The 27,726-nt window shown below is 45.3% G+C and overlaps 2 protein-coding genes across 2 annotated transcripts; one reads left to right on the top strand and one right to left on the bottom strand.

The window, feature by feature from the left end:
• The first annotated feature begins 757 nt into the window (after nt 1-757).
• slc30a5 (solute carrier family 30 member 5) lies at nt 758-16,710 on the top strand. Its single transcript, XM_020924501.2, has 17 exons — nt 758-1,015; nt 2,548-2,656; nt 2,740-2,862; nt 3,421-3,487; nt 3,556-3,641; nt 4,329-4,416; nt 4,513-4,600; nt 5,881-5,957; nt 6,889-7,059; nt 7,610-7,892; nt 9,751-9,959; nt 10,489-10,646; nt 10,800-10,929; nt 11,380-11,647; nt 13,385-13,611; nt 14,691-14,819; nt 16,288-16,710. The coding sequence occupies exons 2-17, from the start codon at nt 2,586-2,588 to the stop codon at nt 16,456-16,458; spliced, it is 2,346 nt and encodes a 781-aa protein (XP_020780160.1). The 5' UTR covers nt 758-1,015; nt 2,548-2,585; the 3' UTR covers nt 16,459-16,710.
• Nucleotides 16,711-17,234: 524 nt separating this feature from the next.
• On the bottom strand, nt 17,235-27,554 carry LOC110159921 (ankyrin repeat domain-containing protein SOWAHB-like). Its single transcript, XM_055153486.1, is given in 9 exon segments — nt 17,235-19,240; nt 19,466-19,653; nt 20,870-21,084; nt 23,600-23,764; nt 24,507-24,662; nt 24,738-24,810; nt 25,653-25,775; nt 26,320-26,842; nt 26,845-27,554. Coding segments are annotated over 9 exon segments (2,574 nt in total). The 5' UTR covers nt 27,534-27,554; the 3' UTR covers nt 17,235-18,798.
• Nucleotides 27,555-27,726: the final 172 nt, after the last annotated feature.

The raw sequence follows: 27,726 nt of genomic DNA, 5'->3' as shown, positions 1-27,726 counted from the left end.
GGAGACACTGGGAATTCCAGGTGCCACAAAAACAAAAAAAAAAAAAAAAAAGACACTAAACCCACATTGCCTAATATGGAAGCGGTGTGTGTGTGTGTGTGTGTGTGTGTGTGGTGGTGGTTGGAGGGGCCAATGGTGCAGATTGGCAGCCTCGCTTCTGTCAGTCTGCCCCAGGGCAGCTGTGGCTACAATAGTAGCCACTGATTACTGAGTGTTGAGTGAATGAATAATGAACTGTAAAGCACTTTGAGTATCTTGAAAGGCGCTATATAAATGCAATGATTAATTCATTAATTACACAGTTAAACACACGTGACTTTGCAGTATTGTATGTACACTTTGAATAAAAACACCAAATACTTTCACATTAAAGATTATTGAAGTATAATTGAATACAAAGGTTTAATTATTTAATGTGTTCAGACCCTGTGCCGAGGGCTCAAAAAAAAAAAAAAAAAAGGCGACAGGTTGGATTTATCTATGAACTAAATCACAAACAAAACGCACTGTTTCTGCCTTTTGCCTTTGCACTATTCCTACTACTTTGAGTTCAATATTTTTCGCATGCAAATATTTATTTATTATAGCAACTAGTTATTTTTATATTATATTACTAGCTATTATATTTTTGTTTGAACAAAACAGAAACGTTTCACAGTCTGGGGAGTTCAGTTCTTTTGGCTCAAGCCAATGTCGGTCACAGTTAAACTCCTGAACAGCAGAGGCGCTATTTCCATGACGCCTGTGTACGTTTTGCGCATGCGCGGCACTCACACTCCTGACGTGGACTGTTTACGCTCTGCTCCGGTGCGGCTCCGGCTCATGATCCGGCTCCACACGGCTCTTTCAGAGGAAACCTTCATCTAATCTTACTTTAGAAGCCACGGTCGGTCCGGTCTGTGTGTCCTGCCCGACAACCCGCACACACGGACATCACACTGCGGCCACGACAGCGCCAGAGCCGGGATGGAAGCGAGCTAACGCGGCTACAGGCTCAGCTGATCCGCAGTGTTCTGTGAGTCTGCTCTTTCCTGCTTTAAAGTCTGACAGGATCATGGACAGGATCATGGACATCCATAAAACTAGGATAAAACCAAGTCAAACTGGGACTAAACCAGATCTAAACTAGGACTAAACCAGGTTTGTTGTGGCCATACCGGCTTGTCAAAGGCTAATTCCATCAGATCTCAGAAGCTCAGCAGGTCATATTTAACATACACAGACCGAAAAGGTATCGGCTGAAGCTTAAGCTGCCTACCCTTTATTCCTTTGTCAGAGCGTCATCTTAACGCCAGTTCATCTTCATAAATACAGCAAGAGGAAACAAACAAATCAGAAACAGCACAACAAAGTACTACAGCACAAACTAAGTATCATATTTCATGTATCTGTCCAGAGTTAAACATTTAAACTTCTTTATAAAGTGAAAGAGACTGGTGCACAATTTTAGGTTTTTTTGTACATTTGTATATAATTGCGATCACTTTGGATAATTTATTTCTAATTTTATTTATGTGTGATTTCCAGTTTAAATTATGGTCTATAGTGGTGTGTTATTGAGCATAATTTGTACATGATTTTGTACTTTTCGTTTTGCAAATATCATAAATTTAGTTTTTTCTATGTTTAGCGACAATTTATTAATATCAAACATTTTCTGCAGTTCCCTCTCCACCATTTGAAAAAGTAGCCTTTGGTCTTCACCTGAAGCAGTAGAGAGTGGTATCATCTGCGAAGAGGATATAATTGAACAATTTTGATGCCGAGCATAAATCATTTATAAAAATAATAAATAGTTTTGGTCTCGGCCCGTTCAGTACTTGGATGGGAGACCACTGGGAAAATCAGGTGCCACAGGGGGGCTCCAGTCGCAAAAACTACCGTTGTGTCCTCCTTAGGCAAGACACTTCACCCAAATTGCCATGAATGTGGTGGGTGTGAGTGATGGTGGTGGCTGGAGGGGTTGATGACGACAGACCGGCAAGCTCGCTTCTGTCACTCTGCCCCAGGGCATTTGTGGCTACAGTAGTGGCTTACCACCACCAAGTGTGGAGTGAATGAATAATGCTCAGCAAAGGTGAAGAGAAAAATTCAGTTTGTCAACTGGACAAAAGTTAGTTTGGTTGAAGACATTTGCAACCAAACTAACTTTTGTCCAGTCGACAAACTGAATTTTTCTCCTCGTGGATTCTACCTGGACGACTGAGGGATTCTTCACAATGCTCAGTAAAGTGTCTTTGAGTGTCCAGAAATGCGCTGTATAAAACTGATGCATCATCATGATTGTTATTATTAAACTAGGACTAAACCAGGTCTAAATTAGGGCTAAAACTGGGCTAAACTTAGTGCTGTGTTGTCTTGCAGATGAGTGACAGTGCAGAGGTCTAAACCAGTTGTAAACTAAAACTAAACCTGGTCTAAACTAGGATAAAATCAAGTCAAACTGGGGACTAAACCAGGTCTAAACTATGACTACACCTGAAGCGGTCTAAACTAGGATTAAACCAGGTCTAAATTGTGTTGACCTTGTGCTGTGTTGTCTTGCAGGACAGTGATGGTGCAGTCAACTGTGGTCTGAAGCACAGATGGAGGACAAGTACAGCAGTAATGTGCTGTCAGGAGGGAAGCTGGGCATGGTGGAGGCGTCAGACTCCAGGTAAGCAATTACACTCATGGAGAACAGCAAGAGGGTTTTACTGTTACAACAAAAAATCATGACGTGTGTGTGTTGTGTTTCAGACTGACGAGGTACCTGGTGCTGCTCGTGCTCTCCAAGGTGCTGAAAGCTGTGGGGATCTTCGAGGCGTATGACATCCTCAAAGTGGTGCACATCGTCCACTTCATCTTCATCCTCAAACTAGGGTGAGTGTGAGATCTGTGTCACTGTCCGGCCTGTTACACTTGCCTGGCCCTCAGCAGGCCAGAGGCACCGACTGTGATCTTTTGTTCTGGCGATGATCTACTCTGTGTGTGTTGTCTGTGTGTATGAGTTGTCTGTGTGTATGTCTGTGTGTGTGTGTTGTCTGCGTGTATGTCTGTGTGTGTGTCTCTTTAACACTGACTTCCAGCCCAGAGGTGCACTAAGTATCAGTGCTGTGTTCGAGGGCTTGTACAGCTTGCAGCCACAGCCTCCATCTCCATCTCAAGTAGTCCTCACTCCTCCATCACAGTGCCTCTCTCACAGCCTCTGAGGCACATGTCGTGTGACTGTGACATGTCCATATGTTATTGTCCACTTACCAGTGTTATGCTAATGCTTAAGTCTTCCACTTACCCTTTTTTGTCCTTCCAAAGGCTAAATTGAATCCACCCTTTGACTTAAAGGCCCTGGCCTGTTCTCAGTGATTCTCAAACAGCGACATGGTTTACACTTGATATGTTAAAATGGTATATTACTTTACCAGTGTGTTGTGATTTCAGGAGTGCTGTGATCTTGCTGTTGTTTCAAAAGCCCTTCTCTTCTGGAAAGTCCATCTCCAAGCGGCAGGTAGGTCCCTCAGAGTCCATGTACACTATGTCCCTGATGTGTCCTGACTGCAGTGTGTCCTGTTGTAGTGGATAAAGCTGGTCAAACACGCCATCTTCAGCTGCATCGTGTCTCTGCTGGGCTTCTTTGGCCTCACGCTCTGTGGACCTCTCAGGTACTCACCCAAGATACTCACATTACTCCTGAACATACAACTGTACACGTCTGTGTTCTGTGCATGAATGGTTGCAGGGAGCAATCCATTTTACAGGCAATCATGATAATGGGTGTCACAAGAGAGATCTAAGGGCCTTAATGTATGATTTTAGGGCCATTAAAGACTTCTATGGGGGTTTAAATGTTAATATTAACACATAACATATTTAGATCACCATGTTGGCTTTTAATTGTTTTCAAAATACTTATTCACCAAAACAGCATACTCAAATGTTTCATTAGTTGCACTTTTGTTTTTGGCACTCCAAGTCTCCCCTTCCTTTGCTCTCCACGCTAACTCACTCACCCTTCACAACACAGTAAGCCTGCATCATGCTTATGAAACGACAGGTTTGTCAAGTTGTAGCGTATTGTTTTGTATCATACTTTTATATATTTATGAAGATTGATTGTGTGGGAGCATAGATGATGGAGACTTGTGAGTGGAGCTTTGTACAGGATCATATGGCTAACCATAAAGAGGGTTCGAATAAGACCTGGGAAAGATTGCAATTTAACAAAACATGCATGGATGACATAAAAAAAAAAATAACATGCTCTCAGTGACTTCTTTTTTTATCAAATGTCTCTCAAAAACCATAAGATGAAATGACATTGGTGTATTAACCTTGGTGCTGTTGTGCAGGACGCTGCTGCTGCTGGAGCACAGTGACGTGGTGGTCATTGCTCTCCTGGGGGTCCTGTTCACCAGCTCTGGAGGAGGGCCCTCAAAGGTAAGTGTACAGCACTGTCAGGCTTGTGTTTGGCCTGATCAGAGGAGGAGCTGCTCAGAGGAGGAGCTGCTGCTGATTTGTCTCTGCTCCTTTCAGACACGAGGAGCTGCGTTCTTCATCATCGCTGTCATCTGTCTGCTGCTCTTTGACAACGATGACCTCATGGCCAAGATGGCGGAGCACCGTATCCTTCCACCACTGATCACAAAATACAAGTGTCTGAAAAAGTCTCTTTAATCTCTGCTGCACAACAGTGTTATCACTCAATTCAATTCAAGTTTACTTATAATAATAATTTACTTATAATAGCAAAACAACAACTTTTTCCTTTTTTTTTTTTTTTTTTTTTTTTTACTTACTTCAGTCATACATACACAGATATACAGATAAGTCAATACTTGTGAAAACTACAATAAAATACCAACATGACCTGACTGGCTCATATTAAATTAAATTAAAGAGGTGAGTTTTCAGTCTAGTCTTAAACTGTCTTACAGACTGAGAGGATTTGACAGGAAGAGGAAGGCTGTTCCACAGTCTGGGCGCTGCCACAGAAAAGCCTCTTTCACCTCTCATCTTGAGTCTAGTTTTGGGCACAACCAACAGGAGCTGGTCAGCTGATCTCAGAGCTCTGGGCGGAGGACAGGGCCGCAGTACCCCCCCAAACAGACTGGACCCATAGAGTGTAAAATTTAATTTCAAATTGCACTTGACAGAAGTCAAGACAGAGTTCTCGTCTCTAAGTATCAAAGCTGCAGTGTTGTAAACGCTGCAGGAGCCTGGTCCAGCCCGACATGCAAAGAACTACAATAGTCCAGGTGCGATGTTACAAATGCATGGGTCAAGCATTTTTTTAATTTGCCTGTGGGAGGTCGGGCAAGGTTTTAGCCAAGAGCCTAAACTGAAAGAAGCTGGACAGAGCTAATGTACATGTCCAGTTTGAACATGGAGTCACAATCACCACAAGATTTCTCACTGCAGGAGACGACAGAAGGACAGAGGACCAATCACACTGTCATGGCCAAACAGTGAGTTAGTTTTAGTTATGATACTAAAATGATGATATAAATACAAAAAAATAAAAATAGACACAGACTGATTTTTAACATTAAATGGTAGTTCTTTCTGTTCTTTTCCCATGTGTCCTTGTATGTGTGTAATCCTCAGTGGTGCAGTAGGTTCATAGTGTCCATGGGTGTATACTAGTCTATGTGCTCTTATATTTATTCTGATACAGCTCTTTTGAAAACCCTCCCATGGAATGAGCAGAACACTTAGTTAAAGGTAAATGTAGAGTACTTCATGCGTTGTACAAGTCAAATTCACAGATTATGTTATAGTTTGTCTATATTATTGACAGTGATATACAAAGTTGTCATCATTAGTGAGGAAAAACGCATAGTTACGTGTGAACACAGAGGTGTGTGTGAGAGTGTATTGTGTATTCTCCTTAACTGAGGCCAGCCGAGGGACACCATGACAGCGCGCTCACCCACTGCCTCCACACCGCCATTGCCTTCCTGGGAGTCGCTGACCACAAGGTACCCCCCCCCCAAAATCTTATTGAGAATCTATCTGTCTGTGAGCGTGTGCTACTAGTCGGTGGGCGTGTTCTACTAGTCCATGGGCGTATACTGCTTCATGACAGTGTACTAGTCGGTGGGCGTATACTACTAGTCGGTGGGCATATACTACTACATGACCGTGTACTAGTTCGCGGGCATGTACTAGTCTGTGACTGTGTACTACTAGTCCGTGGGTGTATACTAGTACTAGTCAGTGGACGTATACTAGTACTTGTCAGTGGGCGTATACTAGTCGGGGGGCGTATACTACTAGAAGGTGGGCATGTAGTAGTCTGTGGGCATATACAAAAGTCCATGGGCGTGTACTATCTGTGGGTGTATACTCGTACATGAGTGTGTACTAGTCCATGTGCATATACTACTAGTCGGTGGGCATGTACTAGTCTATGAGCGTGTACTAATCCGTGGTTGTGTACTTATGTGAGAGCGTGTACTAGTTGGTGGGCGTGTACTAGTACATGAGTGTATACTAATCTGTGGGCGTGCACTAGTCGGTGGGCATGTACTGGTCTGATTTTGGATACTAGCCTGTACCGGTGCTGGTCGTGGGTGTGTACCGGCGCTGGTCGTGTGCGTGTGTACCGGTGCTGGTCGTGGGTGTGTACCGGCGCTGGTCGTGCGTGTGTACCGGTGCTGGTCGTGCGTGTGTACCGGTGCTGGTCGTGTGTCTGTACCGGTGCTGGTCGTGCGTGTGTACCGGCGCTGGTCGTGCGTGTGTACCAGTGCTGGTCGTGTGTCTGTACCGGTGCTGGTCGTGCGTGTGTACCAGTGCTGGTCGTGTGTCTGTACCAGTGGTGGTCGTGCGTCTGTACCGGTGCTGGTCGTGTGTGTGTACCGGTGGTGGTGCAGTCCGGTGGATCTGAGCACGTCTCTTCTCTGTTCTCAGGGAGGAGTGGTGCTGCTCGTGGCCTCTCTCTGTCTGAAGGTGGCGTTCCACACGGCGTCCAGGAAGCTGTCTGTGGAAATGGGCGGGGCTAAGCGTCTGTACGCCCTAGACAACCTGGTGTCGTCTGCGGTGCTGCTGCCCTGGGTCTTAGTCCTTTCGGCCACCACTGAGGTCAGCCACACTGCTCGGCCTCTGCGGAACTCTCCCTTTTGTAGTTTACAACTACTCATTCACTGATGTTAAATAGAAATAGAGCATAATAATAAAAGTATTGCTCACTATAACTTTTAGTTTTTATTATTCAACTTTTCAAAATGTGTCTTATCCCAATACAGTACTATATTGTAGAAGTAGCTCAAAAATATGTCTGCTGTGTGCTGTCTGTGTCTAATTACAGCTGTCCTCTCATCCTCTATACCGATTTATGAGCCACGAGGATAATAATAATAATGAAAAAAAAAAACACTCTTTTCTTTAGACGATAGAATTAACTTTCAACATCATCGTATCTTCTTTTGTATTGCCATGCGGCTTTATATCTGTGTAATCCCTCAGTAGTCAGGAAAGGTTCATTTCTGTGACTTTTTTAGTATCAACACTTGTTCAGATGAGTATCTAGTTTCGATATTAGTTTTAGTATTGATTAGTTTTAGATTTTTGATACTTGACATCCCTACTCTATCTATGTATCCCCCTTTAAAGCCTGTCTTGTGTCCTCCAGAGTAAGGTGGAGTCGTGGGGGTCTCTGCTGCTGCCCCTGCTCATGGTGGTCATGTTTGTGATGATCCTGGAATTCTACGTGGAGGCGGTGTGCAGCACTAAGATGGAGGCGCCCCGTGTGGCTCGCTGCGGCTCTGTGGCTCTCGTGCTCTCTGCTCTGGTCCTGGCGCACTTCTGGACACACCCCCTGACCGACCAACTCATGAACCTGAGCAGAGGCCCCGCCCAGACCGAGCACGTGCTGTCGGGAGGCGTCATCGTCAGCGCCACCTTCTTCATCCTGGGTCAGACACACTCACAGAACAAACCTCTTTAACATGCTGTAGGCTCATTTCTATGACTACTTGCTCAAAAGTTTTGTGCAAAATCAGCTTTTCATAGCTTTAACCCATCTCCTTCTTTACTCACTCTCAGTTGTATTTAGAGTGATCTTTATTCTTCTGTATTCAAGACATTGTCCCCGTTTTCAATGCCATACAGTGACATACGCACTTCTTCTTCAATTTTATTTTCTTAATCTGTGAAACACGTAGGATTCAGTAATGTCATGTAGTCATTTTGGTACACATCAGTGGACTTGTTTCTTTTATTAAGCTGTTTTTGATGAATATGATTTAAAATGTCTACCGTATTTTCCGGGCTATTAGGTGTTCTGGGGTATAAGACGCATTAAATGGTCTATTTTTTAACTTTTTTTTAAAAATAAACCGCACTGGACTTTAAAGGAAACCCAACAGTTGGATGGGTGAGTGGTTTTGTTTGTTTGTGGCCTTCACGGTGACTCTGGGCTTTGTTCAGTTGTGGCGTGTAGGGAGGGTGCTGTCTGGGATCGCTGGATTGTCGGCGTGTTCACAGTGACTCAGTTGTTCAGTTGTGTCTAGAAGTGGCACATTGCACTCGCATTTCCTTTGTTCCGGAGTGATGAGTGTGTCTGTGGGTGTGTTTCGCTGTGCGGTCGCTCTCTGCTCTGTGTGTGTTTGTGTGTTCTGCGGGTGGTGTGGCTTTGTAGTTTACTGAAGTCGTGCTGGGACACCCGAGTGGATTCGTGTGTAGGGTGCTCTGGATTGCGGGGTGCGGCCGTTTTTTGATGGAGTTAGAGGCTTAAGAGTGCGTCTAATATCCCGGAAAATACGGTAAATTATAATATAATGATCCACGGGTGTCATCAATTAGAATTATAGCAGACACACGCACAGGCTGTTTTCTTTAAGCTTATTTTTTGCACTCATAAATCCTTTGCACTTCACTTCTTATCAATACAAAAAAGACCATGTTTAATATTCTATTTTTTGTGCAAAAATTAAGTGATGGAAATCAGTGCAGAAGGAAATCATGAATGTGTGCTTCAAACTCCTGTGTAAGACATCCAAATCCACTTTATTTCTACAGCACATTTTACAAACAAAACAGTTTCCAAAGTGCTGCACAGAGATCATAAAATGAAGACCAAAAAAAAGGTAAAATTGCTCAAATTTGGTCATACCAGTCCTAAAACAATAAAACCAGAAAAATCAAATAAAAGCAAAAAACATAAAATCTTAAAATAGCAGTAAATAAGTAAAATAAATAAAAGACACAGAGGAGCACACCACTCATGCTGTATTAAAAGGGTGAGAGTGAAACTCTTCATTGTGGGGCTGTTGGGACGTGGCGGGGCAGAGCGTTCAGAGTCACAGAGAAGGTCCTGTCCTCCTGGTTTTAAGTCTCGTCTTAGGCCCCACGAGCTGAAGCTGGCCCTCACACCTCAGACCACGCGGGGATGTAAATTTCGATGAGGTTCAAGATGCACTGTGGGGCCAGTTCATTCAAAGCTTTAAAAACAAACAATACAATCTTAAAATCTATTTTAAAACAAGCTGGAAGCCAGTGCAACAATGCTAAAATCGGGGTAATGTGCTCACGTTCCAGTTAAAAGGCGTGCAGCAGGATTTTGGACTAACTGTAAGCGAGAAAGTGCATGGGGGCTGATGCCTGACAAAAGTGCAGTCATCTAAACGAAACGAGAGGAGATAAAAGCATGTGTGTTCAAATTATTTAAAAGATAAAAAAGATTTAATTTTAGATAAAAGCCGCAAATGCTAAAAGCCAGAAAGACACAATGTTTAAGAGCTTGTGTCTATCTGTGTGTGTGTGTGTGTGCAGCCTCCAGTATCCTGGCGTCTCCGTCGCGGCGTGGGCAGAAGGGCACTCTGGTGGGCTATTCTCCAGAGGGCACCCCTCTCTATAACTTCATGGGCGACGCGCTGCAGCAGACCTCACAGTCCCTGCCCCGCTTCATCAAAGACTCTCTCAAACAGATCCTGGAGGAGTACGACTCCAGACAGATCTTCTACTTCCTCTGCCTCAACCTGGTACTCACTAACACTTTATTACATAACACCACCTGGCACTCACACTGTGTATAGAGCCTTTAAAATCACATGTCATCAGAATGTTCAAAATTGTGTAATGGAGGCGACTAGAGGTCAAATAAAGCATTATGGACTTTAAAGGTTTTTAAGCCTTTCTAACAAAAAATGATCTACAAAGGATAGATGAAGTATTATTGTCTTCCCTCAACGCTGTATTTGAGCTTCAGGAAACATAATGTGTGTTAAAATATGTATGTTATATATCTTTACATCCCTTCAAATTTGGATTCTGCCTTCATCAGTTTATAAGAGCTCTTTTCCTGTGCATAAACCTGTGCTGCAAATGAGCTGCTCAGGCCTGGCCCGGCCCTGACTCTCCCTCCCCACAGTGGTCAGGTCGACTGCATACACCTCTCTAACACACATTATGGACACATGCACTGAGCAGTAGTGAGCAAAGCTGTCCAGCCCTGAACAGAACACTCCACAGAGCCAACAGTTATCTGACTCTAGCTCTTCTTCTGCTCAGGCGTTCACGTTTGTGGAGTTGTTCTACGGCGTGTGGACCAACAGCCTGGGCCTAATCTCGGATGGCTTCCACATGCTTTTTGACTGCTCTGCTCTGGTGCTCGGGCTCTTCGCTGCCCTGATGACGCGCTGGAAGGCCACACGCATCTTCTCCTATGGGTGAGCCTTCTCCTTCCCCTCCTCACCTTCTCCTTACCCTCCTCATCTTCTCCTTCCCCTCCTCACCTTCTCCTTCCCCTCCTCACCTTCTCCTTCCCCTCCTCCTCTGTCTGTGAGAAGATGCGCAGGGTGTGACCGGTGCATGTGTTCCAGGTACGGTCGAGTGGAGATCTTGTCCGGCTTCATAAACGGCCTGTTCCTGATGGTCATAGCCTTCTTTGTGTTTGTGGAGTCGGTCACTCGCCTGGTAGACCCGCCCAATATCAACACGGACATGCTCACTGTGAGTACAGCCCAAGCACACAGCCCAAGCACACCGCCCAAGCACACCGCCCAAGCACATAACCAGAGCACACAGCCCAAGCACATAACCAGAGCACACAGCCCAAGCACATAACCAGAGCACACAACCCGAGCACACAGCCCGAGCACACAGCCCGAGCACACAGCCTGAGCACATAACCAGAGCACACAACCCAATCATACAACTCAAGAACACAGCCCAAGCACACAGCCCAAGCACACAGCCCAAGCACACAGCCCAAGCACACAGCCCAAGCACACCCTGCCCACACAACACAAACACAATGCAAACACACAACACAAACACACAACCTACTGACACAACTCACCCACACAGCCAATCCAATCAACCTGACCGCACAACTCAGCCTAACACTTGCCTCTGGTTCTAACCCTCTGTGTGTGTGTTTGTGTGTTTGTGTGTGTCCAGCCTGTGTCAGTGGGGGGGCTGCTGGTCAACCTGGTGGGCATCTGTGCCTTCAGCCACGCTCACAGTCACGGAGGGAAGAGCTGCTCGTCACATGACCACGGCCACTCCCACCACGGCCACTCCCACAGCGAGCAAGGCCACGGCCACGGGGGGCACGGCCATGGAGGACACGGACACGGACACGGAGGACACGGACACGGAAGTCACGGCCACGGAGGGCACGGGCACTCACACAGCTCTGGAGGAGGCATGAACGCCAACATGAGAGGTGAGTTTATCCAGGATTATGGAATAAAAAAATCATTTTTTTATAATGCTTCTCTGGACACTCGAATGCTTTACTCCACACTGACGAAGTGAGGCTGCTAATCTGCCCCTCCGACCACCACCATCACTCACACACACATACACACACCACTTTCATACTAAGCAATGTGGTGGAAGTGCCTTGCCTAAGGACACAACAACAGTTTTTGCAACTGGCATTCCCTTAACTATTAAATACATTTGATTGAAAACTATTCACTAGGGATGCGACAATACAGTTTCCCCACGATTCGATACATATCTCGATACATGGGTCACGATATTTCGACACGTTTTAAGACATGGAAAAAAAAATCTCATGTAATTTTTTTCTGCTAATGAGTATGATGAATATGATCTTAATGAAACATTACATACATTACACACAATACACTCCAGTACAAGTACTATACTGCTGGAGTTTATATGTGAAGTGTTTTAGTTCATTTGGTTCAATAATTTACAGCTCACAATTTTTATTCAGTGAAAATAAGAACAGAGTTTTCTCAGGCTAGTTTATATTTTATAATAAACCAGTCTACTCTTAATATAGACTACTAGGGGAGTTACTATCAGACTTTATCTTTTTTGATAATGATTTGATGTTTTCAGAGACAGACAGTAGCTCCTGCTACAGTCTGCTCATGTGCTCTCCCACTCTCTTTTTGGACACTCAAACTCTGTTATATTACATAGAAATGTCTCAACAGACTGTTTTCTGCGTAAAACTTATGAGACAGAGTCTGAGAAAAAGATTGTGTATATCGTGAGTCACGTTGTGGGTGTGAATACAAGCACATTTGATTAAAGCCGATGTAAAGCCAAAAGCGAATTATTTCAAAGTGAATATCATTTCTGGGTCTATCAATGTAAAATAAAAAGTGAGTGAAAGATAAAACTCTCCTCTGTTAGAATATTTCAGCTGTAAGTCCATATGGAGTTGTTTTCTGCTGCATCTGAGGAGGACGCTGTCATAACTTTCGCTTTCAGACCAAATAAAAGTCAACACAGGGGGCTTGGAGGGAGTGTATATTGTCCGAAAACGTGTATTGAATTGTGAGACCAGTATTGAACAATTCAATATTATATCGAATATCATTGCGCCCCTTCTATTCACAAGGTCCCTTACACACCTGGGATATAAAAATAGTTGAATTTTCTGCCCCTGTGATACAGCACACTGTAGAATGTTGCAATATAATGAATGACATGATAATTTTGAATGTGAGCTACAATAACATGAAGCAAAGGCTCATGGTTCACGCAGGCAATGTGTAGAAACATGTGACTTTGACTCTTGAATGCAGCTGTGGTCCTGTCCACTGAGGTGTTATGCTAACCCTGACTCATGTTGTGATCCTGTCCTGTCATTTAACAAAAAGTCCAAAACAAAAAAGAATCCAGTGAAAAGTTTAGAAGTTTAATTAGACTTTGATCAAAGGAGACAGTTACATGAAGAGGGGTCAGTCTGCCCAGTCTATTCTGTTTTGTGTGACCTTGGTTCACACAGATTCTTGGCTCTTTTCTATGTGACATTTTTAAACAAAACTGAACATTTTGCACATGTGTTAACTGCGTGTGTTGACTAACTAGAGCATTCAGTGCATTTTCATTATTACTAAGCACATGAATACCAAGGAAGATTGATATGACAGCTGTTCTATCACTAACCCTGACCCATGTTCATGTCCATGTCCAGGGGTGTTCCTCCACGTCCTGGCTGACACTCTGGGCAGCGTGGGCGTCATCATCTCCACCATCCTGATCCGTCAATTCGGCTGGCTCATCGCGGACCCCATCTGCTCGCTCTTCATTGCCACGCTCATCTTCATCAGTGTGCTGCCTCTGCTCAAAGATGCCTGTGAGGTACTGCTGCTCCGGACGCCCCACGAGCACGAGAAGGAGCTCAACACGGCTCTGGAGAAGGTACGCTCGGGGACTAGAGTACCATAGTTTTCACTCCGGAGTATAAGTCGCTCCAGACAGAAAATGTGTAATGAAGAAGAAAAAAACATAAAACATAACATATAAGTCACACTGGACTATAAGTCACATTTTTGGGGGAAATTGATTTTATAAAATCAAGAGACCAGGAACCGAAATCTCAAACAGGAAGTTATAGTAATAATAGAACAGAAAAGAACAGGCTGAACAGGCGTCTGGTATGTTAACGTCACATATGAACAGTTCTTCAGATAACTATTGCATAAACAACAGAACACAACAAGTTTAACAAACTCTCCATCTCACTCCAAATCACTAAATCCATTGAATTCTTCATCCTCTGTGTCACGTCTTAGCAACTCTGCCCACTCTAGCTTTTAGCCCGCAGTTTGTTTGTTTTTTTTTGTTTTTTTTCGTTTTGTTTTCCTCATTGCGTTCATCATTTAGAGTATCCACTTTTTGACAGTCCCTCACAACTTTCCAGACTTTCTTTCTGCTGCTCGATGACCTTTTTCGGCTGCATATTTCACTACTTGCAACTTGTAATCTGCAGAATATGATTAAGAGTTTATCGACCTGTCAATAAGTTCTGATGCTAAATGAACATTAGTGAGTGGGGTACTTAATGATCCAGATGTGTTAGATGCAGGTGAGTGTTTAAATGACGAGAAGAAAACTTCAAACTTCAGTAGCTGGACATCCACTCATACCTGACCCCGCCCTCAGGAGTCTGAAATCTGCTGAAATCTTACAAGACACTGACATGATACAGACAGGACAGAGGCTCTTTCTGCAGGAGACATGCGCAGTAGAGCCAAGTGACAGTGGAACAGGAGGAACAGGAGCAGCAGATACTCACACACAAGACTCTCACGGCTGACAGTGTGAAAATTTAATGTATAAGTCGCAGGAAACACCCAAACCATGGAAAAAAGTGTGATTTATAGTCCGAAAAATACAGTACTGTGATACAGGTGTGGAACATAGTACGTCCACACTTGTGCCTGGTAGTGTTCTTCCTCTTCGTTAGTATTGAACTGGGTTATGTTGTCCTCTTTCAGATAGAGAAGATGGAGGGTGTGATCTCCTACAGAGACCCTCACTTCTGGAGACACTCTGCCAGCGTCATGGCCGGGACCATCCACCTGCAGGTGCTGCCTGACGTGGTGGAGCAGCGCATCATCCAGCAGGTGCACAGCCACATCCCTCTCTGTTTTTAGACACTTTTCTGTTTGTGCTAACACCTGTCTGTGTGTAAAAGAGTAACACCCGTCTGTGTGTAAAAGAGTAACACCCGTCTGTGTGTAAAAGAGTAACACCCGTCTGTGTGTAAAAGAGTAACACCCGTCTGTGTGTAAAAGAGTAACACCCGTCTGTGTGTAACACCCGTCTGTGTGTAAAAGAGTAACACCCGTCTGTGTGTAAAAGAGTAACACCCGTCTGTGTGTAAAAGAGTACTGTATGAAATAGCCACAGGTAGACGCTGAATGGAGTCTGAACTTTGAACAACAGAGAGGGGACGTCCTAAAGTCCAGAAGACCCCATGGTTTGGTCTGAGGTGTGACATTGACTTAGAGAATGGAAACCATTAGACTGTAAAGTTATGTCCATTGTATAAATGGACATAATACATATGGTGTTACATCTAACCCACTAGCTTCCACTTTCCAAAAAGGAAGTGAACGACTCTGGCTCGTTCTATTGGAGAACTATCGCCCCTCTCTGTAAATGCCGCTGTCAGGCTCATCATTTAGGTCTTAATTTGTTTGTTTTGACCCACTATTTGATCCTGGTGTTTTCATTTCATTTTCATTGTTCATAACAGAACAATCAGGTCTTTCCCCAAGGTTGCTTCCACTAGCATTAGCAACAGCGTTGATTGACAGTGTTTATAAGCGCCCACTCCCTACTAAACTAATTTACTTCAACAGCTTCGCTCTGTGTTGGCTTTTTGGTTGCTATACAACTACTTGCGGTCGGAATTCTAAATATGGAGCTCGGCTGGAGCCAAAGGCTGTGGGTGATGTCACATTCACTTAGTCCACTTCTTTACACAGTCTATTGTTAGAGATGATGTGTCACTAGAACAGGTGTAGGTCGTTGGCAGATCTTTATTTATCAGATTACATAACTAATAATGAATCTTTATGAATGTCTGCTTTGATTCTTTTCAGTTAAAACCACATGACTTGTGTTCCACAAGCTGCACACAATTTCCTCCATTGTACTTTTAACTCTGTCCTTATGTCACACTAGTCATACTTACGTCTCACACTTAGTCAAACCCTAGTCTAGCACTTAAGTATGCTCTTTTCTGTAGAATGGGATCAGGATCGATGTTGAATGAAAGCAAGGAGTATGTAACTACAGATGTGCACTTTTTGACAGAATGAAACTGTGCCATTCTCATTGTCACTGTCTGGTTCTAAAACAGTGTTGAGGCCAGATCTGTGGAGACACACTGTGTCACAGAGTATGTCATGTGTGCACAGTGGTCTCGTCAGGTTGGATCCCTCCTCTTCACATTTGGCACAGATGTGAAAGGGTTTAGGTGTGTATCTGAGCAGCTGCACTTCAGACTCCTCCACACAGAGACTTGTAGCACACATATTGTACAGAGAACATGAATGATGAATGTACTGCTGCTCTGTGCTGCAGGTCACCTCCATACTGAAGGATGCAGGAGTGAACAACCTGTCGGTGCAGGTGGAGAAGGAGGCGTACTTTCAGCACATGTCTGGCCTCAGCATGGGCTTCCAGGACGTGCTCCACCTCACACAGCAGAGGGGAGCCATCACACACCTGCACGACGGGACCTGCATCATGTGACCTGTAGACATCCACAGACCATCTGCTGATAAATGAACTGCTACATTTCCACAGATGATTCACTTTTAGAATCGTGGAAAGTGAATGCTTATGCTCTAGCCTTTAGCATTGTGCCTGTGGCACATTAAACACAGACTGTTGTGTTGTATGAGACCAGACAATGATACCTGCACATGGACCAAATGGGACTTGCTCCTTTGTTTTATTCTGTACAGTATGTGAATGTTTTAATTAAAGGAATTCTATTCTTCATGTTTAGTTTTTTTAGCATTTATATTTATATATTTGAGTGCTTCAGGTATGGAGTATATCCTTGGCTTTTTCATTGCATTACCATTGTCATGGTAAGGATCACTCTCAGTGCTGCATTCACATCTTCTTCTTTCAGGCCATGATCTTATAAGTCAGTCACTGCCTCACACAGTGTGGTACTTATTGGGGCTTCATACCCAATCTCTGGTTGGGGAGTTAGTGTTAACTCCCCTCTTGACCTGGCGTCCTGGCTCCCCCTTGCCGTAGCATTTGTGTTGTACCTTGTCAATCTCTAGTTGTGATAGCAACACTGAGCTACTAGTTGTTTGGCCTTTAACTTGGAATGTGGGTATCGTAATAACCATTTGATGACTGTTCATGTAACCCCTGGTTAGCTTAGTCAGAGGGGGGATTTGAACCCAGGTCGCCCATGTGAAAGTCCAATGACTTACCAGTTGAGGTAATGTGTGGGTGTGTGTGTGTGTGTGTGTGCGTGCGTAGATATATAGAGAGAGATAGATAAATGCCATACATTTGTTGTTTATTTTCATATCATTGGTGTTGACATTAACAGTTGTGAAAAATATCTTTACAGGAGATGCTTTCACAGACTTTGAAAACAGTTCCATGTTGACATTTATGAAAACGGCAAACATTTCAACAGCTGAGCTTCCCTTGTATTCAAACAACAGTGCTCTGTGCTGTGGAGGACATTCCATCACTATGACGACTTCCCTCACAGGTGATTAGTTTGCCCTCGCAGGGGAACGTGTGTTACTCATGACTCTTCAGAAAATCACTAAAACCTCTGGCAGAGTTGTTTAAACAATTGTACAAGATGCACTAGCAGTTAAAAGTGTGGACACATCTTCATTCACTGGTTTTCCTTTATGTTTACTGCTTTTATGTTAGATTCAAAATGAAGATGTAAAAAATGAAGCAAGTAGCAAAAAAAAAGTTGACCTTGAAGGTTGAGCTTCATGATTAAGTCCCCTGAAATGGTTTTCACTGCACGTGTGTGCCTTGTCGGGTGTATGAAGGTAAAGGCTATTTTTGAAGAATTTAAAATATAAACTTCGGGAGTTTGTGATCACTACGTCCCATATGTGTCCATTCATAGTTTTGATGCCTTCAGTGAGAATCTACAGTGTAAATAATCATGGAAATAAAAGTCAACAAAAGAAAAGTGTCCAAATATTTGACTGGTGTAAACAGGACAGACCCTTAAAGCTCAGGTTCTTGTAGAATCATGTAAAAATCACACGAGCCGAAGAGACTGAAACCTTTATACATCTAATATCTACAGACTCACCCATTCACCACAGTGTCTCCACACGTTCACCAGCCACATGCATCATTTAAAGTGCATCCATTTCAGTTCAGTGTGTCCAGTGCCTTCAGTGTGTGCTCACTGTAATACTTTTAACACAAAAACAATCATAGAAAGTGTGCTTTGGTGTGGGACAGTCCCAGAGCTCTGGGTTCCTCTTACAGACCTGTTGTGTGGTGTGTCGTGCACGGCTCAGACTGGACACAGCACAGGTCACAGCTCAATCATCTGACCTCTGACCTCAGTCCCTGGACACACACAGGTCAGTGTGGGCGGAGCTACAGATGAGTCCAGAGGAGGTGATAGCAGTCTGTGTGCTGGGCCTTGAGCACTGACGCAAACAATACTTTGAAAAAATATTTAGATACAGAATACTGAAAACCTGCAGTAAAATGTCTTGTAGCGTATTCAGATACACAGCCTTATCAAGAGTACTGAATTCTGAATACATAAAATACTTTTACATCCAGTTGCATTTCAATTACAGTGTAAAAACACAACATAGGATTTAACAGCTTAAACTGTGTAATCAAGTACAACAATGTACTCCTTTGATTTTAGAAAAGTAACTGTATTCTGAATATCGCCAAACCAAAAAGTGTCCTGGAATACAGTTACTCAGAAGAAGTATTCTGGATACATATTCTCAGTACATGTGTTCACTTATTTCCCAGCGCTGGCCCAGAGAGTGGGTTATAGGGCAGGTGCGGCCCTGAGTGTGCAGCAGTAGAGACCTGAAGTCCACAGCAGAAGCCTCCTCAGATGGCCCACTCGCCCTTGACCTTCTGCAGGGACTTGTGTTTGAGGAAAGCTGCCAGAGAGCTGGTCCTCTTGACTTTGGCTTCTCCAGGCAGAGGGCGCTGCCCGGAGGCCGACGAGAGGTGGTGCCGTCTGCGGCGCTTCTGTGACTGTGGGCGGGTCTGAGGGGCGGCCCACGTTTCAACAACCTCCGTCTGTGCCAGGGCAGCTTTGGCAGGGGCACCCAGCAGTTGGAAGAGGTCCGGGGGGCTGCCCGGGGGCAGGTAGGACCAGGCCTTTTTCCCCGACGCGTCCCGCACGCTCACGCTGGCTCCAAACTTGTTGACGAGCAGCCGCATGATGTTTTTGTGGTTGTGGATGGCAGCGATGTGCAGAGGAGTGTACCCACAAGACGACTGGGCATCTGTGTCAAACATCAGCCCCGCCTTCTCCACACCGTACCTGAGACAGCACAGAGGTCAGAGCCACGAGAACAGAGAGGCAGCAGGACACAGGAGGACAAGGGGCGGACATTAGGACAGGACACAGCAGGAGGACAAGGGGAGGACACTAGGACAGGACACAGCAGGAGGACAGGGGGAGGACACTAGGACAGGACACAGCAGGAGGACAGGGGGAGGACACTAGGACAGGACACAGCAGGAGAAGGACACAGGGACGACTCACCAGAGTGTGTTGAGGACACGGTGGTCTCCGTGTTTGGCGATCCAGTGCAGGACAGTGAAGCCAGAGATGAAGTCCCTCCGGTGGAGCAGGGAGGGCTCCTCTCTGAACAGGGAGTAGATGTCGGGCCACATCCCCTCGGCCGCCTTCACCAGCCACAGGTGCTCACGCTGCTCCAGAGGCACCTGGCTCTGCACACAAGGGACAACAGGGGACAACAGCGTCACAAACTGTACAAGTGTGCAGGGCCCACTGCTCCTGTTCTCCTGGTGTGTGTGTGTGTACACGTGTGTGTGTGTGTGTGTGTGTGTACACGTGTGTGTGTGTGTACACGTGTGTGTGTGTGTGTGTACGTGTGCGTGTGTGTACATGTGTGTGTGTATGTGTGTGTGTGTGTACACGTGTGTGTATATGTGTACGTGTGTACGTGTGTGTGTGTGTGTACATGTGTGTGTACGTGTACGTGTGTGTACATGTGTATGTGTGTGTACGTGTGTGTGTACGTGTGTGTGTGTGTACGTGTGTGTGTGTACGTGTGTGTGTGTGTGTATGTGTGTGTACGTGTGTGTACGTGTGTGTGTACATGTGTGTGTACGTGTGTGTGTACGTGTGTGTGTACGTGTGTGTACGTGTGTGTTCATGCTGTTACAATACGAACATTTCAAACTCAATTTTGATACTAAGGAACAGTCGACACTCAGTCCTAATTCAAATACTATGATAAGAAAAAACTCTTTAGACAAGAGAATGTGATTTTCCACATTAAATGGTAGAACTTCTTTATATTCCCATGTGTCTTATATGTGTGTGATCCTCTGTGGTGCAGTAGGTCCATGTGTGTGTACTAGTCTATGTGCTCTTACACTTGTTCTCATACACATCAACATCATTCTAAACACATTCAGATTCATTTCTGTGCTGTTCATGGGACTTTTTTAGTATCGATACTTGCTCAAGTCAGTATCTAGTTTCGATACTAATTTTTGTATCATTTACAATCTGATATTTGACACTTTTGACAATACTGTGTATGTGTACGTAAGTATGTGCCCGTATGTATGCGCTCGTGTGTATGCGCTCGTGTGTACGCGCTCGTGTGTACGCGCTCCTGTGTACGTGCTCCTGTGTACGCGCTCCTGTGTATGCGCTCGTGTGTATGTGTTTGTGTGTACACGCTCGTGTGTATGCGCTCGTGTGTACGTGCTCCTGTGTACGTGCTCGTGTGTACGCGCTCCTGTGTACGCGCTCGTGTGTATGCGCTCGTGTGTATGTGTTTGTGTGTATGTGCTTGTGTGTACGCGCTCGTGTGTACGCGCTCGTGTGTACGCGCTCATGTGTATGCGCTCGTGTGTATGCGCTCGTATGTATGTGTTTGTGTGTATGTGCTCGTGTGTAAGTGTGCGTCACCTGTCTGCTGTGGCCCTCGTGATGCGGCGTGCAGCTCAGACGCCTCTTCTCTCTCTGGGGCTCTCTGTCGGTGAGGTCAGCCAGGCTGTGGGAGCGGGGCGGCGTGCAGCAGGAGGACAGGGAGGACAGGGAGGACGAGGACATTTGTCTCAGGTTCAGGGAGGACGAGATGAGGTGCAGCCGGTGGAGACGCGCCGCCTCACTGCCCCCCAGAGCTGTGAACCAACCACACTGTCAGTCTGTAGAACAACTATTGTACAATTTAATGACATCCTCGTTTCAGATGGAGGGCAGGGCTCTACTTTGCAGTGACATCATGCTGGGGGTGTTCTACATATATCTCCATGGTGAAATGTTCAGCAGTTCCCATGGTTACCATGCACACATTAGCAAACACTGCCAAAAAATTTAAGATTGCAAGGAAACTGAAAATGAATCTGCATGGACAGATAGACAGCCTGTGATCAAAACGACAAAAAGGGGAGAGTGACTAACTGAAAAACTGCTGGCTAATGCTAACTAGATCATGACTGTAGTGGTATGCGTGAGAGACGGTTCACCTGTTGTAGATCCAACTAAGTCAGCTCTTTATTGTCAGATTGTGTTAAAATGAAGCTCAGATTAAAGTCTAACTTGCTTAGCAGTGCCTACAATTAGCATCACACCCACATAGAACATTGATGACATCAGCAAGAAAGTATCAAAATAACTTTTGATGCTTTGAAAGAATTATTTGAAAGAAATCTCTCAAGTTCTGATCCACAAATGTTGAGCCTTATCATTATTTATTTTGGGTCAGCGCCACAAATTTCTCATATTCATCTTATGTACTTTAAGGTGGAATAAACACTTGGAAACACTTGAATAAACACTGGAATAAACTGAGAATAACCAACTCAACCACATTTCAAACAGAGCTGCTAAACCTGGAGGACTAAAGGGGGAGGAGGGCGGGGTCTGGAGGTAGAAGGAGCAGTGCGATTGGTCTAACAGGTATCTACACTTCAAACTCCGCCCCCGCAGGTGTTTGTACCTGAAATCACAGACGTGTCAGGACACACCTATTTTTAGGCATATTTTACCACAATATCACAGATGGACCTGAAAACTGCCAAAAAAAAAAAGACAGTGCAATGTAAACACCTTATACACAATTTAGAAGCACAACTACTCTTAAAGTCTTTTCAGCTGCCAACAATCACATCTTTGGAGTTGAATATCAGCACCACTTTCTGAAGGTGTTGTAAAAAAAAATCTGACTTTTGTATCTCTCCTGACAGAAGACACTGAACTTCGTGCCAGTTTTTGTTTCGTGTGGATAGGCCCAGGAATTATAGATATGAAACAAATCAACAGTGTTGGGAGTAACGCGTTATAAAAGTAACGAACTACTGTAGTGCCTTGCTTTTTGCTGTAACACAGTAATGTGGCATTACAGGGAAAAAAATTTAATATTTTACTTGGTACAAATGTCAGTAATGCTTGTTACATTGCTTTTTTAACCTGGATTGAAGTGGTGGGTTTTTCATCATACAAATTCGGTAACATCACCACGATATCAGCAGCGGTGAAATGCCATCGTTGTGATTCCGAGTGTCGGAACCCCAAACCTGAGGTTTGCCTGCGTAATCCGTCAAGTGACCATGGGCGAAAGAACCGACGCAGAACTCTGCACCCACGGGGCTAATTGCAGCTGACGCCCAAATGCGTTTTGCGGACACCCTGCTCCACCTGCTTGGGGGTCTCGCAGCGGCAGTCCTCGGTTCAGTCCTCGGTTCAGTCCTCGGTTCAGTCCTCGGTTCAGTCCTCGGTTCAGTCCTCGGTTCAGTCCTCGGTTCAGTCCTCGGTTCAGTCCCTATATGGCACAAAATTTCGGCATCTACGCTTGCTGATTGTTACTTGACAGTCAGCGACAGTTCTTTTGGTAACTTAAAAGTGCTGCAGTAGTCGTGTAATGTTTTTAATTTTAAATGCAGTAATATTGTAATGTAACAGATTCCTTTGAAATGACAGTAACAAGTCATAATTAACACATTACAGTTTGAAGTCACTTTCCCAACAGTGCAAATCAACAAATGTGTGATCCGACAGTTCCACAGATCTTCCTGAAGCGGCACACATTTTTTTACTATGTTATATCAATATAATCCTCATTTGCTTACTATGAAATCACATTTAAAATATTTTTTTCTTGTTTCCCATGTCCTACAACACCTGTAACTGTTGATTTGGGAAGAAATATTAATTATTTCCTTACCTGCTGCCATCAAACCTGTATTTCACTGAAATATTAAAGGTAAATCCTGAAATAGTCGTAGCACATTTATTGAGCACACATGAGTTTGAGGCAGTGTCCCTCGAGGTGAACTTTTCCTATTATGATTAGACACACTGTATTTACTTATGTGTTTGAGATCGCATCAGTTTTACATGTTGTGTTTGTATGTATGAACAAATGTGTTGAGATATATTGTAACGTGTGTGTGTAATTAATACAATATATTATATATAATGATAAAATGTTTTTAAATTTTTATTTATATGTATATAGATTAACTAACTTTTATAAAGGGGGACTTTCCATCTGATTCCCCTCTGCAAACGGCCAAAATGGATTCTAGAATATTGTGACATTACGTGAACTCAGCCTAGTGATTCAGATCCATGTGAGTAGTTTAAGTATAAGTGTGTTCTGAGGCTAGTTTCTCGAGGTTAAGGGGGTGTGTGTACCTCTGCGGTCCTCCTCGTCCATCATCTGGTCCAGGTCTGCTCCTACACTCATGGACATGCGGCTCCTCAGGTTTCCGCTGAGTCGATAGGCAACCCAGGGCCGGAGCTGAGCTGGGGAGGGGGTGGAGTCATTACCACGCCCTTCCTTGTCATCATAGAGGTCACCTGTGACAGATCACCACAAAGTACTGTAATCATTAAAACCATGTCAACCCAACACAGCATTCTAAAAAAGGAGTCTGTGCTCTTATTGCTTTGAAAAAGACCCCACTCCACCTGCAGACAAACACATCCAAGTGTGTCTCATTCTCAGTTTATGGACAGGTCTCATGTGAAGCTCAGAACCTCCAGAATTCCCTCCCTGAGCTGCAGAGGCTGCACTAGCACTGACTCATGACTGGTGCAGGTGCTGGGTTTTAGGGAGTGACCGTCAGATCAGAGAGACACATTTTAGGTTTAAACACACTGGATTTCACCTTTGAAACGGCAACTCAAATGAGAAAGTCATGTGAGGTTCATTCTACTTTCTGATTGGAGAATCGTCTTAAGCCAAAACACCAAATTATAACATAAATGATCAGGTCCAATGTTTTTGTAATTACGAATAAATCAGCATTACAATTGTTACCAGTAAAAAAAAACTATACCTGATTTGAACATGTGTACCTCATATCTGGGACACAGGTAGGTAGGTTTATGAAATTTTAAATCAGAATCTTATATGCAGTGCAATAAAGTCCATAAAGTTCTGGTTTAGATTTCATCATGTTCTACCAAAAGGTCCTAGTTTAGACCTGGTTACGGCAGTGTCATTCTTGTAGTTTTAAAGGAAGCTAAATACATACAGGAAGCAGACCAGATGATAAAACTACATCCAACATAGAGCCTCCTCTGAGAGCAGATTTACCTGTGGAACCATGCCAGGCCCTCCCTCTGTCTGCAGACTGCTGCCAGCTGCCTCCACCTGCCCCATGTGCTCCTGCTGCTGCTCCTGCTGCTGCTCCTGCTGCTGCTCCTGCTGCTGCTCCTGCTGCTGCTCCTGCTGCTGCTCCAGCTGCTGCTCCTACTCACATGGACAATGAGATGTTCTTCTACCATCAGATACCTAAACCTTGGTGAGCCTGAGAGAAAAATTCACCTCTGTATGACAGTTCCTCACAGCTGCTCCAGGCTGAGCCTCTGGGGCTCTGCTCCACACTGCTGCTAGAGTCCTGCAAATCACAGGGAAAAAACAACAGAGGGCTCATGATAAAGAAGATCATGGCCTAATGTTCTGTAGAAGACGTTAGAGAAGATGTGAGTTGACAGAAGAGAGTAATGAGCTCATCCTGGTGTCTCCAGTGGAGAAGTCCTTTATCCTGTAATGATCTCCAAATCTCACAGTCAAATATTTACTGAGATATTTTGTGGAGGTTAACCAGACTGTGAATGCTACTTTTTCCTTTTGATTCTTTGGTTCAGTCATAACCCAAAGCTTATAACAGTTATTTCTTCATATAGTCTGCTCTGAACCAGAGCAAAGCATCATGGTCTATGTAGTTCACAGTTCATTGTAATACAAAACATGGTGATGGCCCACTGTATTATTGTGAGACTTTTCATGATATGACCATATCTTGATTACTGTTATATCCCTGTTCCATGTACTTATGAATATTCTTGTGTGTACTCCTGCCCAGTGTTCATATTGTGTGTGTCTCCAATGTTCAGTGTGTGTACACGTGAAGTGTGCTCCACACTTGGACACACACAATGGAACAGTGAATAACAGAGATTTGAACTGCACAATCTACAAAATCTAGAAAAATCGACTGGACCGTTCAGTCAGTAATACTGGCCCTACAGTCCGGATCTATTGTTACTTAAGGAGAGCTCCAGAACTTTCTGTACTATTCTTCTATTGTAAAGTAAATGTCATTTTCAATCTTTGCTCTGGTATCAGCAGCAGCCAGTAGTCTTGGCATTATTCACAGTCAGTTGCAGTACTTTCGCAGTCAGTTGCAGTACTTTCGCAGTGAGGTGCAGTACTTTCGCAGTGAGGTGCAGTACTTACATAGAGGTTGCTCGTAGTGAGCGCAGACGGTGGCGTGAAGGTGGGCTCTAGGTTGGATCGTCCCCTGGGACCTGGGTCTAAGTCCTGAACTCGGATCTGGGGGACGGTCCTCACAGGGGACACCTGTGGACACACTCTCAGTCAGTGTTTGTGAGGGACATGCTGCAAGGTCTAGTCCTGCTCCCCAACCACCTGACTGCCTACTTCTGCTTGTAGTACACACAGGAAGTCTCACAATGGACTATTATTTAGACAAAACTTGCTCTGTAATTATGAGGGATAAATAACACACACACACATATATATATAGTACTATATTAGTACCTAAAATACTAACTAAGCAGCTACACAACACACAACAGTTTTTTCTTATTTTTGTTTAAAGGAAATAAATGCCATTTCAGTCTCTGCCCTGGAATCGGTTGATCTCAGATATCGGTACATACTCAAAGCAGTAATATCGAAATCGGTATCAGAACTGAATAAACTGGATGGGTGTGTCTCTAAATTTAAGACGTTTTCCCTCAAATCATTTTTACTCTTAGTCTCCTTGAGTAATTGGACTAGTCTACTACTTGAGTAATATTTTTTGAAGTAACGTTACTCTTACTTAACGTTTTCATTAGACACAGGTACAAAAGATTTCGTCATGTTAAAGTTGTTTTACCGTCTGAGGCAAAACGGGAGGTGGCACGCGCAGGCCGATCACGTGACGCTCCTCCAGGCCTCTCGCGCTCGTGTCTGGACCGAGGAGCTGGACCGGGACAGCGTCCAGGACCGGCGTGGACTGAGACATGACCCGCCCTGGCATCCCCCCTGCGGCCCTGCCCCGCACCGCAACGGATTCAAACGGAGCAGAGGCTCTCCTGTCCGGGACAAACTCCTCTTCTTCATCCTCCTCGTCCTCGTCCACGGACACGGCGCTCCGGTAGCTCTGCCTGTGGCGCGCTCTCCGTGGCGCATTGCTCTGGAGAGAGCGCACCTGTCCCTGCGGGAGAGGCTCTTCACCCATGCCCACATCCCGCTCGACTGGTCTGACGGAGGCTGCTGCCTGTCGGGGCACGCTCGGAGCTGGGCCCGGGCTCACGGAGAGGCGGGGAGCAGTGTGCGGCTGAAGGACAGGCCGAGCGGAGCACACCGGGGCGGGAACACTTTCTCTGGGTTCTACGAGTGTCACGGGAGCAACTCTTGCTTCTATTCGGGCAGGACCTTCAGGGAGCCCCGTGTGTCCTTGCGGCGGGGCGGGCACAGGCTGGGCATGGCTGGGAGCCTCAGAGCGTCTGTGGAGGATCGTGAGGGCCGTGTGTGCAGGAGAGGGTCCGGGAGAGGGTCCGGGAGAGAGTCCGGGGGAGGGTCCGGGAGAGGGTCCGGGGGAGGGTCCGGAGAGGGTCCGGGAGAGGGTCCGGGCGCAGGGCTCGGTGAGACTCTGCGCTGGGGCAGGTTCAGGTTGGGCTCCACACTGTTGTTATTGTTGTTGTTGAGGATAATCCCTGCAGCCGGCAGGATCAGGGGCCCTTGGGCGGGTCCGGGCTCCGGGCACTTGTTGCGGGGTTTGTCTACATTCCAGAGCGAACTGAGGTGCACATTACTCGGAGTAGAGGCGGTCAGAGGCGCCTCTTTGCTCGGCCCGCTCACACCGGGGCCAACGACTTGGCCGTGGCCGCGGAACTTTCGTTGGAGCACCACGTAGCTGACGCCGTCCTCCTGTTTGACCCGCGCCACTGAGTTCACAAACCTCTTGAATATTTCGCGGTTCCGGTCCCGATCCGCGTGCTCTCGGAGGAAGGGCCGAAAGTGGAGCAGCAGCTCCGCGTTGGTCACGGAGCCTCCGCGGCTCTGGAGGAAGTAGAGCACGGCGTCCTGAGTGAGCTCCACCGCCATAGCGCTGCTCTGTGCGGGGCCAAAGTCCGGGAGCAAACTCACGCATAGCTCCGCCCACCGCAGGTATGTGCCCTCACCTGACGCACAGAGCACGTGACTGACACTGGAGCCCAGGTCCTGGACTGACAGGACTCATATCAAACACACAAAAGCACACGGGCCTGTTCACTCTGCTCTCCTCGGGGCCAATAAC

This window comes from Boleophthalmus pectinirostris, unplaced genomic scaffold (genome assembly GCF_026225935.1).
Source record: "Boleophthalmus pectinirostris isolate CB_2022bp ecotype Guang Dong unplaced genomic scaffold, ASM2622593v1 HiC_scaffold_18, whole genome shotgun sequence".
Lineage (NCBI taxonomy): Eukaryota > Metazoa > Chordata > Actinopteri > Gobiiformes > Gobiidae > Boleophthalmus > Boleophthalmus pectinirostris.
This window is presented reverse-complemented; position numbering and strand designations above follow the sequence as displayed.